The sequence below is a fragment of the Neolamprologus brichardi genome, chromosome 7 (assembly GCF_056152115.1).
Source record: "Neolamprologus brichardi isolate AB-2024 chromosome 7, ASM5615211v1, whole genome shotgun sequence".
In the NCBI taxonomy this organism is placed as follows: Eukaryota; Metazoa; Chordata; class Actinopteri; order Cichliformes; family Cichlidae; genus Neolamprologus; species Neolamprologus brichardi.
The window spans coordinates 21,045,945-21,061,017 of NC_142110.1; the positions used below are offsets into that span (position 1 = coordinate 21,045,945).

Here is a 15,073-nt window from a genome sequence, read left to right on the forward strand (position 1 = left end):
TGAATGTTTATTGAGGGATGGCAATGTCATCCAGTGGTTAGCACTCTTGTCTTACAACAGGAAGATTCTTGATTTGAACCTCCTGGCTGGGTGGGGCCAACAGCTGGAGTTTGATGCTCCCAACAAGTTGGTTCTGACATATAGTTATGACTTACAGCACACCCTATATCAAACTTATGGTATATTAAGAATATTATGTTAATTATATAATGCTGCTTTGATTATGCTCAGCAGCATATTTTATTTAGCATCTGTCAAAGCAAAGAATTGGAGGGAGGTGGCTGGGGTGGATGGTGGGCATATGAAACACAGGCTCTGTAACTGTAGTAAAGGATAGTAAAGAAATCCATTTAAAGAAAGGTTGCAGCTTTAGTGCAGTGTTGAAACTCCATCCATCCTCTTCAACTATGATATTTGAAATACTCACAGCTGATACTTGGCATTTTGGTTTGATAAATAACAATAAATTATCAAGGCTGTTCACTCAGCTGATTAGTTGTAATGTGCAACTTCTCCTGTTCTCTTCCAAACCTTAACAGTACATTGAGCTGTCTGCAGACACAATTAGAAAACAAATGTTTACCGCTAAGTGCTATTGACCCTTGCAAAGGATTATAATTGTTTCGTGGTAATGACTGAGTTGCCATGTGGCAAAAACAATATTGCACTTATAAGCTCTCAGGCTCTGTCTGTGGTTAGCAACACTCTATTCTTCATATCCTTGAGCCACCATGCCCTGTTGCAGTAGGCAAAACCCAGCAAAGGAAAGAAATGGCAAACATAACCTCTATTTATAGTCAATCTAACCATAGCTTAACCATGGGTTACGCAAGTAGGTGGTTTGTTTGGATTCCAAGCAGTGTTACCATGACAAAATTTGAGAAGAGAACCACACACAAGGTCCTTTCTTCTGCTAAATATTTCAAACAATCAGAAGTACAATAAATAAAATAGCATTATTCTGTTTATGCAGTTAATACAAACTTCAAGGATATCGGTTTTCACAATTTTCTGCATATAGTTTAAAGATTTCCTTGAGTGACTGTAATGAGTCATTTAGCACCCTGAATCCTTAGTTCATGTGTATCTGCCACATCTTCACACTCACTTAAAGTAGGAATAAAGCGATTCTGACTGATCAGTACGGACATGTCACAGGACACAAAGTCGTCTCACTGTCTCCGGCACTTGTGGTCAGCGTGTCTCTCTTCCCTATAGCTTTTCCGGACATGTGTCACTAGACTGGGACCAAAAGAGGATAGAGAAGAGGAGGAGGAAAGGGAGAGGAAGACAAAAGGGTAATTCATCCAGCAATTCTTAAAAGGGAGGAAGACTCAGTTTCCTCCGAGCATTATAAATACAAGAGCAGTCAGTCATCAAATTATAGCCATCTGCATTGGCCTGAGACCAGGATTCTGCTTGACACAGAATGGTTTGTGTTAAAGTGGTGTTAAGGGGGAGGTGTGGTAGTTGAAGCTTATCAGAGACTGTGCTCTTGGGTGGTTAAACTTCAACACACAGACTGACACCAAGTGTGGCAGAAGAGCCACAGCTCCAGCTTACATCCTTTGGGAGCAATGATGTTCCTTTCTGTATGATGATGCCTTGTCAGCAAAATCCCCTCAGCTAGTTCCCATCTACATCCAGCACTGAGTGCCTGGAAGATGGAGACTGTGGCTTAGTCTTATACTGCAGGAAAAGAGAAGCAAGGAGGTTTGTGTGATGCACAATTCATTTTCTGTCATCCTGGAGGCATCTCTTTGCAAACATATTAGGAACTGTTAACACTGAGCAGGTTTCACCAAGGGTGCAGAGACAAAAGAAGTGCCACAGAGCGAGACATTTATACAGATAGCATGTTGAAAATGTGCTTTTCCTACATGAAGCCTATTCTACACAGAGCTTTACACAGCTTAGATGGAGAACTAATGAATTCCAGGTCCAGGTACACTGCAGAGAGTAAAGCTTTTGTGTGTATCATTAGAAAATGTGCTCCTTTTTCCTGAAGGCAACAGCAGCAAGCTGAATTTGAACCAGAAAATCCCCAGGCAGAATTGTCTTGGCATCGCTCTCTCCTTCAGCTTTTTATCCCCATGCTCAGTGAACAATCCAACAAAAGCTCGGGTTTAAGAACCATGGAGCTCATTGCGATTTTCTTTGTTAATGCAATTGCCTGTAAGAAAAGATTCTGTTCCCCCATTTTTCAGTTTCAGCCTAGAGGGTCCTATGCAATTAGCGCTAGTATTTCATTTAGAATACCTTAGCTTTACCAAAAACTCTCTGAACTGTACTATAATAGCCTCTGGCACAGTCAGTAACAGCTAACGACAATAGACTCCAAAAAGTGACATTTTGCAAATGAATGATGTGTAACTACAACAATTTCGTCCAACTCTCTTGTACAAATGACATTTCCATGTTCTGTAACATTTCCTTGTTGAGTTGTCAGGGCTGGTTTCATTGTCATTGTGATTTCTTTCACTTTTCTTTGTTGTTATTCACACAGTATGTATTACAAAGTTTAACATGTGATAATGTCAAATCCATTTGTGATATCCGTGGCGTTTCTGTGACTGCAAAAAGTCTCTCTGTGGGCTTGGCCTTGTGCTTAGACCATTCATCACTGACTTTGTTCATGACAGAGCAGCCCTGGAACCAAAACTAAATGCCTCTTAGTTAAAACGCAGAACCGTGGGCGTGACGATAAAAGCTTTGCTTTCGTTCTTGCTGACATCAAAATGATTGTCTTTGTTTACATTTTCAATGTTTGTTGCAGATCCGCAATGGAAAGGCTCACTTACAGGATGAGAGACAAAAGGACAAAGTTAGCCTTCAGTGTTTTGAAGTTGGCAACATGACATTAATGTAGACGCAACCCAGACATAGGCTGTCCTTTACAGACACACACACACTTATTTGTTTCAGCCCTGAGAAAGTACTTTTTTCCATTTATAGTTATGAATGTGAAGTCTCGAGCCTGTCATATTTTCTTCTCCTCTCCTTAATGCCCTATCGCACGAAGCCTGCTAGGTTAGTTGATGCTGCTGCTGATTTTGAGGGAACATTTTGTCCCTCATGATCTCCCAGGAATTTACGAACTTTGACACAACACTGTCTCTATCTCTCTGCTGGACTATTCCAAATATTCCAAAGCATTAGCACTGGCCAATCAGAACATTGCTTTCTTCACTGTGAGCTTCTGTGTCTTGGACTATCACCCTTGTGATGGCAAGTGGGCGACTAATTCTATATCTCTTAGCTAAAGCCATGGAAAACCCATGGCTGAGGAAACGGGTTGTTGGAGGTGGTCCGGTTTAATTTCAGAGCATGTGCACTGGAAAATAATTGACTTCCTCCCTGGTTTACATTTTGTCAAGGGCTCGAGAGAGCACAGTCCGGGGCAGGTGGCTGAATTAGCATATCATTGAAAATGAGACAGCTCAAGCCTGGGAAATCCTGCTCCCCGTGACTCTATGTGCCCGGAAAAATCTCCGCAGGGGTAATGACTGATGTCTCAGTGAGAGAATCCCTTTGAGGCCACAGGAGCTCCTCTTCAGCCAGGAGCAGCTGGAGGACACCTGATAATATAGAAATCAGTGCCTGAGAAAGTTGCACTGTAACATGAGACTGTATTAAAAATGCTCCTCTAATTGGTTTTACCAAACTTCCACATCAGAATTCAGGGAGTTGCCAGTCAACAGCTGTAGGATGAGTTAATAATGTGTCATCCTGTGCAGGTGTCTTTTTGTGTGGGCCACTGTAGTAGGCCATGTTATGCTTCCACAGTGCAGACAATGCAAATGATCATGCAAATGAGGCTATTTTATGTTTAGCTACAAAAGTTTTGGTGCCTTTTCCGAGCAAAATGACAAACAAGACATATGGTGCAAAGTGAAAGAAAATACGTGTCCGTGTATGTATCCGGGGTATAAAAACAGAAATGTCTTTGATGTCTAGGATAACATGATCCATATATTATACTTTCAGATGCTATAACCTACATTCACTCTTCACAGAATCCTACTTTGGGGACAGCTTCTGCCATTTAAACGCCTTCCAAGATGTCTCCACCTTCCAGTTGTCACTAAAGTTCAAGACAAGTCGACGAAGTGGGCTGCTACTCCTGGCTGCTGGGAACGAGGACTACCTGTTCCTTGAGCTCCAAAATGGGAAAATACAGGTGCGGGTTTAGAAATGGCAATAATCTGAGCCCTTAAAACTCTTTTTAAACAGAGTAGTGTTGGCACCTATTGGATAACCAATTCAAAAACAGAGCAGTTGTTCAAAAGAAGAGGCTAAAACAGACAACTGCATTTCTATTTGCAGCTCTATGGGAAAATCAAGTCTAAGGACTCAGAAAGAACGAAAACACCTTGAAATCAGCATAACTTATTGTATTTGTAGAGAAGTGTAGTTCCACACTTCAACTTCAGCTACAGTGCAAAATATGTTATTGTCAAAGTCACCTATGCATAGTACAGAGAGTCCTGTTTCAGAATGTTTTGTTATAGTGAAATAATAAGCAGCTAAAGTGATTCACACAGAGAAATGACCCCAAATAGTCATTTCATCAGGGTAATTTGCTTAATTTCTCACACATTAAAATCCCAAAGAGATCACGAGTGAAATTACTAGAAGAAACAGAATGTGTTATGAATGGGTTATGAACTACGTGACCTTTAAAGTAGTCGTGAACTCTGTTTCAATTCAATAAGCTATTACTTCTCATCGTGAGTCCCTCTAAAACAGGTGGATTGATTAGATTCTTTTGGGGAGTTTTGTCTTCTCTAGTTCTCTCACTTAAATGAAAACTATTTATGTCTATAATAAATAAATAATAAATTAAAGCAGTAAAACTCTCATCAGTTGCAGTGCGACCGAGACATACAGACTTTCCCCAGAAGAGACAATATTGCTGCATTTTCAGTGAGGGGAAATCAAAGGTTATTTGTAATAAAAGGAAATATTACTAGTCAACGTTTTTCAGCGATATCAGATACATTGAACAAATAGAGTCGAGGCTCCACAAAAATGAAATTGCCTTTTCAGTGAGGGATGTTGAAGAATCATGTAGTTCAACATTTTTTTAAAGAACATTTTGATCTCTGATTTTATTAGTGAAACTTCTGGGAATTAATTCATTTTCTAAATGAGTTAATTACTTATTAATTATGACTTCTTAGTCATTTGCTTGGGTTTTGTCATACACTGCTTGAATGTTCTATATTGTAAAAAAATGTAAATTTGTCTTTGATTAGCCAAATAATTAACCTGCAATCAATTGTAACTGACAGGATCTGGCAATGATAATGACCACAGTTCATTTATGACAAAACGTTTGAGGCAACCACTCATTTCTTTATATTTCTTGGAAAATGGGAAATTGGTGGAGTGTCTTATTGAACCCAGGAAATACAAACGTACATGAAAATACAGTATATAAGGAAAAAAAACGCTTTTTATTCTGTTCTCTGACAAGATGATCCCACACTGCTTAAAGAACATTGAGGTCGGGGCTTTGGGGAGGCCAATACATGACTGACGGTGTCACATTGTGTGTTTTTCCGTTCTGGTATTCTTTTAGTGAATTGGCAGTATCATAGTCATGGTGAAAAATGAAGCCATTGCCAAACAGACAGCTTTAAGATGGCACTGCATGGTGTAAACTGCCAAATCTGACTGTACTTTTCTTCTTCCTTAATTTCATCAATTTTGACAAGATCCCGAACACCGCTGACTGAAATGCAGCCCCCAAGCCATGACTCTGTCCATGCTGATGATTTAAACCAAAATTTACAAATTTGGATTCATTCCTCCATAAGAACTGTTCCCACTGATTTTCAAACCATTTCTTGTGTGATTTGGCATAGCTCAACCTTTTCTCCTCATTTGCTTTCCTTAAGGACACCCACCATTCCAGTAAGACCATTTCTGATGATGCCTCAGCAAACAGTAGATGGACTAGTTACATTTCTGAAGTCCTGTGTAGGATTCTTTGTATTTTGTGTAGCCACAGTACTGGCTCATTCCTTAAGTTAGATGCCTTTTTAATGCTTTAATGAGTCATAGGTTAGTGTTAAGTAGCTCAACAAACAAATAATAAAAAAGCATTCTTTTGAAAATTGTCAGGTACAAGGACTGGACTGAAAATGACCCAAATAAAGCAGCCAATGTCAAAAAAGAAAGTGTACAAAATGATTGCTCAAGACCACAAACGAGGGGTGACTGAAAACCTTTGCACAGTATATAGGGTTTTTTATAACCTTTTTTAGTTAAACCATACTGAAGTAAGTCATTAATGTTAAGTATCATGTCCAGATAAGAGTGCAGAGATAAATTCATATAATAGCAGCTCCAATTAAATGCACACACAGAAATACCCAGTGTTCCACAATATAGATGCAATGCAATGTAATTTTTCAAATGAAATAAATGATGTTTGTTTTCACGTAGGCTCGGATGAACATGGGTGATGGTGAGGTCACGCTGTCCTCATCTGAAGGAGTATACCTGAACAATCTTCTGGACCACAAAGTCTCACTGACACTGAAAGAAGGCAGGCTTACCATGACAATTAATGATGTCTTTTCAACATATGTTCCTGTGAGCGATGACGGGGGGCAGCTCAATATTGACCAGGGCATTTGGCTTGGAGGAACTGAAGACCTGCATACTTCGTACCTTAGCAATGCCATTACTCCTTTTCGTGGCTGTATGACTGAAGTCAAATTTCAATCCCATCAATTTGATATTCTCACTTCAACATTTAAACGATGCCAAGACACAAAGGAAGCCTGCAGCAATGAGTTTGAGGCTGGAGATGGCGAGACCACCAGTTTCAGCACCCCTGATTCTTTTATATCCTTCTCCACCTGGAGTGGAGGTAGTGGTTCTCGAAGGGCCTTGGAATTTCTAATGAAAACCACCATTGAAGATGCCTTACTTGTTTTCCATCCTGGCCAAGATTCGGACTTCATTGCTGTTGGTGTTGTGAAAGGCTATCTCAAAGGTTTACTGGACCTCGGTAGTGGTATGGAGGCCCTGAAGAATATGCAAGTGCGGCTGGATGATGATCAGTGGCACAGAGTTAAGATCGAGATCAGTCAGGATTCTTTTGTTCTTAATGTAGACAGCCAGTCTTCCTCCCTTTCCCTTGACCCATCACAAAAACTGGATTTGGTCGGAAGCCTGTATTTAGGGGGCATCCAGGCAAAAATGAAGGAAGTCTTCCATGAGAATGGGCCATTAGGTCGCATCTATCAGGAAGATTTGACAGACGAATCCTTCATTGGATGCTTGGGAGAAATTAAAGTGAATCAGAAAGACAGAAACCTGCAGGATGCTCTGGTGACCAAAGATATTCATGTTAAATGTGAAGGAGAGGACTATGACTACTCAAATTATGACGGGGAATTAACCTCAACCTCCCCTACAATCAGTACCCCACATGTTTATGTTTACTTTAATCAACAACAGCACTGCTACCCAACAGAAAACACGGCAGAGCTATTTAGAAATGTGACCAAGCTTCTAGATGTCACCCCATTACAAGTGCCAGAAGGTGGAGAGGTTTTTCTTGATATCAACAACTTAAACCCTACATTTGACCTCAGTGCTGCAAACATGCAACAGTCGCAGATTACCTTTACTCTCGAGAGTCTTCCCTCATATGGCTTAGTCGATATGAACATTAACAGACAACACATTCAAAAGTTTACTCTTCTTGATATTGTCAATAAGAGAATCAAGTATATGCATGATGGAAATGAAAGGCTTTCAGATCAAATCTATTTAGAGGTGGTTGCTCAAAGTGATTTCTACCTTCCAGAATGTTTAAAAACTCCTCACAATTATGTCCTCCCAATTGAAATTCTTCCAGTTAAGGATACACCACAACTTGATATAGATGAAATCTCCATCGCTGAAAATGGCCGCACTCATTTGAATACCAGCATCATGAGGTTGTTGGATTTCGACTTGAATTGTGATGACTTAATTATAACTGTTACTTCAGAGCCTCCCAAGGATTTTGGTTACTTAGAAAACAGAGAGAAACCAGGAGTAAGCATCTCAGAGTTCACTTGTAAGGACCTGGAAGATGGAAATATTTATTTTGTACACAGAGGCGGTAGTGCCGGTATGATGACCTTAAACATGCCTTTTGAAGGATCATCAAGCCTTTCCACTACTTTTAAGTTGTCCGTGATACAACCGGATTTAACTATGGTCACTAACTCTGGCCTTCTTTTGTCACAAGGAAGCAATGCATCCATAGACAATCACAAGCTGGATGCTCTCGCTCATCCTCGTATTGGCGATATTGTGTATAACATCACACAACCTCTAGTGTTTGGAGAACTGCAGATTCTGACAAATGACGGAGTGTACAAACAAGTCACAACTTTTCATCAGTCTGATTTAGATCAGAAGCGCCTTAGGTATGTCAGCACAGACTCAAGTGACCAGGAAAATGCTGTGTTGGAGCAGATCCAATTCAGCGCTCATCTGGGGCGGTTCTCCCTCTGGAACAATACTTTTGCAGTCGTGATTGCCCCTGCTCAAGTGAAGGTTTCTCAGCTGGTACCACTGGAAATGGAGGCTGGTGAAGAGCAAACAATCATAGACCTTCAAGCTGAATTCATTGACAAAACCCCAGACCCCAGGACAATTAAATACATCCTCATTACACCCCCAACACTGGGTAGCCTCCTGTTGTCAGACAGAGAGCTGGGTGAGGGTGACATGTTCACCCAAAAAGACATTTTAGACAATGCCATTAGCTACAGGGCCCGAGTGCGAAGAGCTGTGGATACTACAGATCAGTTCCAGTTCAAAGTCTTTGCTGAGGATCAGCACTCTCCTCTGTACACCTTTCCGATCAATATCATTGCCAGCGCAGATGCCCCCGTTTTGACTAATAAGAAGTTGGTTGTGTTGGAGGGCCGTGAGCATACTCTTACCAAAAACAACCTTTGGCTAGAGTCTTCAAGTTCTGTCAATTTCCTGTATCGGGTGACTCAAGAGCCAAAGCATGGGCGGCTAATAAGGGATTCCCCACCTGGAGTTGCTAGATTTGAGGGGGCAATAAGAGTTTTTAGTAATGAAGATATTGAGTTTAGAAGGCTCGTTTACAAGCACGATGGCTCCAACACAAGCAGTGATGAGTTCCATTTTTTGGCAAATGAAGAAAATCTAGAGAGAACTGTGAGCGATGTTTTCAGAATATCAATCCTTCTCAGAAATGAGCATGCTCCTGTGAGGACAGTGGATAAAGTCTTCAATGTGGTCCGTAACGGTCAGCGCCTGCTAACAACAGATGTCATTCAGTTCAAGGACAATGACTCGGGTTTCAATGACAGTCAAATCATCTACGCTCGTGAGGGAATCCTTTCGGGCAATATTGTCTCAACATCACAGCCATCACAACCCCTTTTCCGCTTTACACAAGCCGACCTGAAAGATAAGAAAGTCTTATTCATTCACCACGGAGCAGATCGGGAGCGCTTTTCACTCCAGGTGTCAGATGGCTTCCACAAGACCACTGCGGTGCTTGAGATCCAGGCAGGTGAACCCTACCTGCGAGTGGTGAACAACACAATCATCGTCATTGATCACGGAAGCACCAAAACCCTTAATACCACCCTGCTGAGTGCAGAATCCAACATGGACATCAGACATGACAGTGAGATTACGTTTCAGATTACATCCCCACCCAAGGATGGCAGAATTATTGTGAGTGGGATTGAGGCATCAGTTTTCACAGAGGAAGACCTGAAAAAGGGTGTAGTCTCATATGAGCACAATTATGAGAGTCTGAGGTCCAAGGACTCCTTCAGCTTCACTGTGCAGGCAAATGGACATTCCGAAGAGGGCACGTTCAGGATTAAAATATTTAAGCAAGGTTACTTGTCTGAGCCTGAGGTGGTCGTCAATGCCGTCATCATTTCTTACGAAGGAGAGCACACCGTAATCAGCAATGATCATCTCAAGGTACTGTTTACTGATTCTGTAATTACAATACTTTTTTGTATTAAGAGAGCTACAGTCAACAGTTTGTTTTGCTGACATTCAAGTTGTGCAGCACGTATTTGCTTTTATTTAATAAGAAAGACTATGTAGTAGATATGATCTTCATATGACAGAAATATCGTCTTTAGAAACATATTTTTTCTTTGTGAAAAAGATCTTTCCCATGAGTCACCAAGCATACCCTGCTTTTAATCTATATTATAACCACATGAAAGCAGGGCTAAATATGACTTTACAGTCGCTGCTTTTAATTTGGTTTATGTACTAAATTGCACTCTATTAAGTGCAGAAAACAGAGCACAAAGTATCCCCCGAGGAGCTTCCTGAATCCCACTGTAATTTATAAGATGAGCCTGCATGCAGTTCATCATGGAAGCAATTAATGCAGTTTAAAATGCTGATCCATTCATTGCAAGATATATGTAAGACCTTGACTAAGGTCTAAATAATAAATTTAAAAAATCTGAACATACACTGGTTTTACAGTATGAGATGCATATTAAATATACAGTGCTGACTGCACAGTATACACAGTACTGAAATATGTATTGAACAAAGCCTTGACAGAATGGCCTTTACAAGAGGTAAAATATTGACTTTATTTCTGGGAGTTTTTCCAATGTGTGTGTCTGTACAATGAAATGAAAAGTGGTATGATCTTTTGAAATATTGCCGTATGTGAGCATGGCTCCTAAAGACTCCAAGGCTCCGCGCAGGCTCAAGATTAAAACTTCTCAAAGCGAGATGACCATAAATCTGCCTGCGTGTAAATCTGCAGCACGGCTCTAACTGTTGCCAAATGTCACAAATGTCTATTGAAGTTTCTGTTCGCAATGCTGTCTAACAATGTGTCTATATTAGACACTATAGCAGGGCTATTAATTATTTATTGTGAACTAAAAATACAACTAAACTGTTTTAATGCTACAGAAGAACAACTGTACTGTATATTTGTGTACGCAATTGTGGATGTTCAAACAGGGGAACAACAAAATCTAGCTGCAGTTTTTCAGTGCTGCCACTTCCAATCTAGATTTTCCAGAATTTTAGCCAAGTAGCTAATTTCTTGGTTTTGCTAACTCTTGAGGTTGTGCAATATTCTTTAAATTTTGCCCAGAACAAAGTATATCTAAACCATACTTCAAAAGAGTTAGAAACAGCAAAAGATTTGAACATTTTTTCTTACTCATGCAATGCTACAAATGTACAGGGTTCTTCCAATGCTTGCTATGTACAGTCTGCCTCTTTGTCAAGCTACCAAACACTTAGGATACATAAAAATCTTGAATAAAAAATTAACAGGATATACCTTTGGCTTTTTAGGTGGAGCAAGCTGACATTTTGCCCAGTGAAATGATCTTCACAATCAAAGAACCGCCTCAGCACGGTCATGTGGTCAAGCTGACATCCAGTCCAGACGCTGAGGCCTCACCTGTCCTCGACTACATCCACTCTTTCACTCAGGAAGATATTGATGAAGGACACATTCTCTACGTGTCTGCACCCACCCAGGTTTTGCTTTGTTTTTTCCTTTCTTTCACTAAACTTATTCAGTTGTAATTAGTCAATTACTTTTTCTTAATCCCGTTCCCTTTCATATTCACAATGAAACTAAAACTAGACGAAAGGCGACCACAGCTTCTGATAGTTTTAAGGTACAAGGTTTTTCTCTGAACATCAATAAATTATTTCCTACATTTATCTCTTTCAGGGGCATGATGTCTTCACACTGGATGTCAGTAATGGTTTTAACACAGTGGAGGGCCTGCACATGTTTGTGAACATCGTGCCCCGGATAATCCCTGTCCAAGCCCTCAACTTTACTGTGAAGGAGGGCCTCAGCAGAGTAATTAATGCAGACATTATTAACATCTTGGACCCCTTCTACAACTCATCAACCATTGACATTTCTGTGGATGAACCACCACAACACGGGGATATCCGCTCCTTGAGTGGACAGGAGCTTTCTTACTTTTCATTAGAAGAGGTAAGCAGACAAAGCACATAGTTAATGAGCTCTTCTGCTCTATGCATGTCATTTTTGACGTTCATTATTTGCAGTACATGCGTATACCAATGATACACTTCCATTAACTGTGACTACCTGCCAGAAATGTCTAACCTGCCAGCATCATGAGGAACGAGCACGTGTAGGAAGAAGAATCATTATTGTAGCTACTCGGAAAGTGGGTTTTGAAGTTCTATTAAAAATCTGACATTTGTTGTTGCCCTGCAAATTGGCAGGAAGAAGCAGTGCAAACTTTTTATTTACCAAATGGCTGCTTGCACCAAATGGTTAGCTTATGTGCAACACATGTGTTGCCAAGTGGCCCAAAACATTTGATTTTCAGTATAACATTGTAAGGATTAAACAGATTTCTTTGTGTCTTGTGTCCATACAAGGAACCTGAATTTCATTTGGACAAAGATTCATATATTTTTGTCACACTGGGTCCAAAAATATTCTCACAAGAAAAAAAAAAAGCCATCAATGGGCAGTGTAACATCTTTCTCACACTAGTAGGAAAGGGCAGTTGTTCAAGAGGATTACCACAACAATGCGTCACTTTGGAACTTTTCTCAGCTACTACTCAGTGCTGTTTGGATTTGTGTAGCTACACCAGATGGAGAGAGGAGAGAAAATCTGGGAGCTTCTGCAGCACAGCTAGCTCGTCTCACTCCATGTGGTTCAGACGCCCCAGCTTTAGGAAAATATGAAAAATGCATGAGTAGTTACCGGTGGAAAAACCTCATGCATTCTGAATGGACCGCATAGTTGAGTGGAGCTAGTTAGACATATATCTTATAGCTCCTACATCTAACCCACTGCTCTGCTCTACTTTGCTGAAACATTGTGGAAAAACTGACGATGCCTTTGGAGCGCCTGCAGCCAAAATAAACTGGCTTGCTAAATTCCTATAATAATATGTGAGTGCACACAAGCTCTCCCACACTTTACTAGACTCACTCATGTTGTGTCTTTAAGAGTCTAATCTGCAGCTCCAATGAGTCTACTGCAATGAACGCTGGGAGAAAAAAAAATCGTGATACTGTTTTTGACATATTTGTACTTTTTCTTTAATTTTTCTTCAAATGTTATACTCAGAGAATCCAGTCCAGTTAATTATCCCAAATAAGAATTCAGGTTCAAGCCTAATTTTGAATATTTTGTGAGTCAAGCCGCAATTATTATAAAATAAATATAAAATAGATATTTTAAATATATATAAACATTATAATATAAAAATAAAATAATAAATGAAAACAGCTTAGGGAAAAAAGCTAGTGCTGCTTTCTTCGGCCATCTGTTAGCGCAATTAGCCACACAGCAGGTCATGTTATTCGTTAGATAATTGTAAAATACTCCAAAACATAAAGTCAAGAAGTCCAGCTGAATGACTTGAATTAGACGAGGTGATGCTCAGTAGACAGCTCGCAGCGACAGTCACCTTTCACTCTAAGCAGGCAGCTTTTATCACACACTAATGACCAAATCTGCTTTTGTACTACGCTTTAAACATTCCTACATAAATTAGGAAATTTAGAGTCGACAAGGACTGACTAGTTTTTGGAGCCAGTCTCAAGTGGCGATTAGACAAACTGCATTCTTTTGGGGACTTTGTACACTTGCTTAATTTTTCCCATCCCGAAGGTGCCACACGGGAAAGCTGTGTTTTTTTTCTGCTAAGTTCAATATTATTTGAAGCTCAAGTAAGAAAGTCCCCAGATGTCACTTGGGAATGCACACTGGACTTATTAGTAGTAGTGCTGCAATGAAGACATCAGTTTGGGCACTCAGGTTACGGTAACACAGAAGAGTCTACTTTGAGAAAAGATTGTGACTCATACAGATTCACAGGAATGCCTGCCACAATAATTTCAATTAACTTTATGTGCCATGTGGTCCAGATGGGACATAAGCACAGAATCTGTCATATGAACATCCAGTAACATGAAACACTTTGTTCCAATATGTCTTTGTTTTAATCAGTTTCAGCTTTCCATCAGGTCTCCATTAGGTCTGCAGTAACCTATTAAAGTCTGCATTGTCTTCCTTATATTTTCACACAGTGCATGTTTTCTGAACACTGCAAGCATGCCTTTGCCATTTATACTCCATAGCGCAATAGCCAACCCGACCAAGACACTTTTCATCGGTCTAAAATTAGACTAACATAAAGTCTGCAGCTAGTAATAAACACAACCATACACATCAGCCTTGCTGAGTTGGCCAAGTGTCCAATTACCAGCAACTGTTTATTGTTCCAGCTCTCCGACTTTCCCTGATCAGTAATGATGATGAAGGTTGTTATTCCAAAAGGATGCCCGTCATATGGAATCCATTCGCCAATTGCTGCTCTCTGAAGCAGGTCCCTTCATCTCTGTGGCTTTCTGGCTTTTGTCTAGACAAAGATCTAATTGTTCTCTTTGCAAAGAAGTGTTCTGAATCTGTAAATGTGTCAAAAAGTATCAGCGAAAACGGATGTTTAAGTTAAATTATTTGAGCCAGACGGCAAAGATTTTAAACAAGAACGCAGAAAGGTAAAGCTCTTTGTTCAGCCCAGCCACAGCCGCTGTTTTCTATGTAGTTCCCTTAACAATGGATGACTGACTCTTTTCTGCATCTGGTTTCTCTCACTTGCTCCTGAGCTGCTATCAGACAGACATTTAAATCCTGATTATAGCCTTTTCTCAACTTTGAAAACTGGTATCATATTATCTGGTTGGAGAAAAACATAAATAATACAGTGTGCCCTATAAACAATATATTCTTCTCATCCTTTTAAAATATAATCCTTTTAAAGAAAATGTTTGAAACTATACTTTGAAACACTTTCTTTGCTAAGATGTGTCCAATGAATATTAGGTTACATCTAGAAGACAGTGGGTCTGGCTTCACATTAAAAAAAAGTCTATCAAAAACTCCACTTACCAGCAACTCTACTGCCCGCTTACATACGGTAAGTTGTTTATTTAATCAATGCAAAAGACCGATCTTTATGCTGAGCTGGGGAAACTGTCTCCTGGCAAATTTGGCATATTT

The 15,073-nt window shown here is 40.1% G+C and overlaps 1 protein-coding gene across 1 annotated transcript in view; it reads left to right on the top strand.

Moving 5' to 3' along the window:
- cspg4 (chondroitin sulfate proteoglycan 4) overlaps positions 1–15,073 on the top strand; it is a 74,520-nt gene that overhangs the window by 40,209 nt on the left and 19,238 nt on the right. The window contains exons 2-5 of the mRNA XM_006782442.3: positions 4,017–4,180; positions 6,454–9,990; positions 11,353–11,541; positions 11,741–12,016. Of these exons, the coding sequence (XP_006782505.2) occupies positions 4,017–4,180; positions 6,454–9,990; positions 11,353–11,541; positions 11,741–12,016 (4,166 nt within the window). The remainder of the gene's footprint in view (positions 1–4,016; positions 4,181–6,453; positions 9,991–11,352; positions 11,542–11,740; positions 12,017–15,073) is intronic.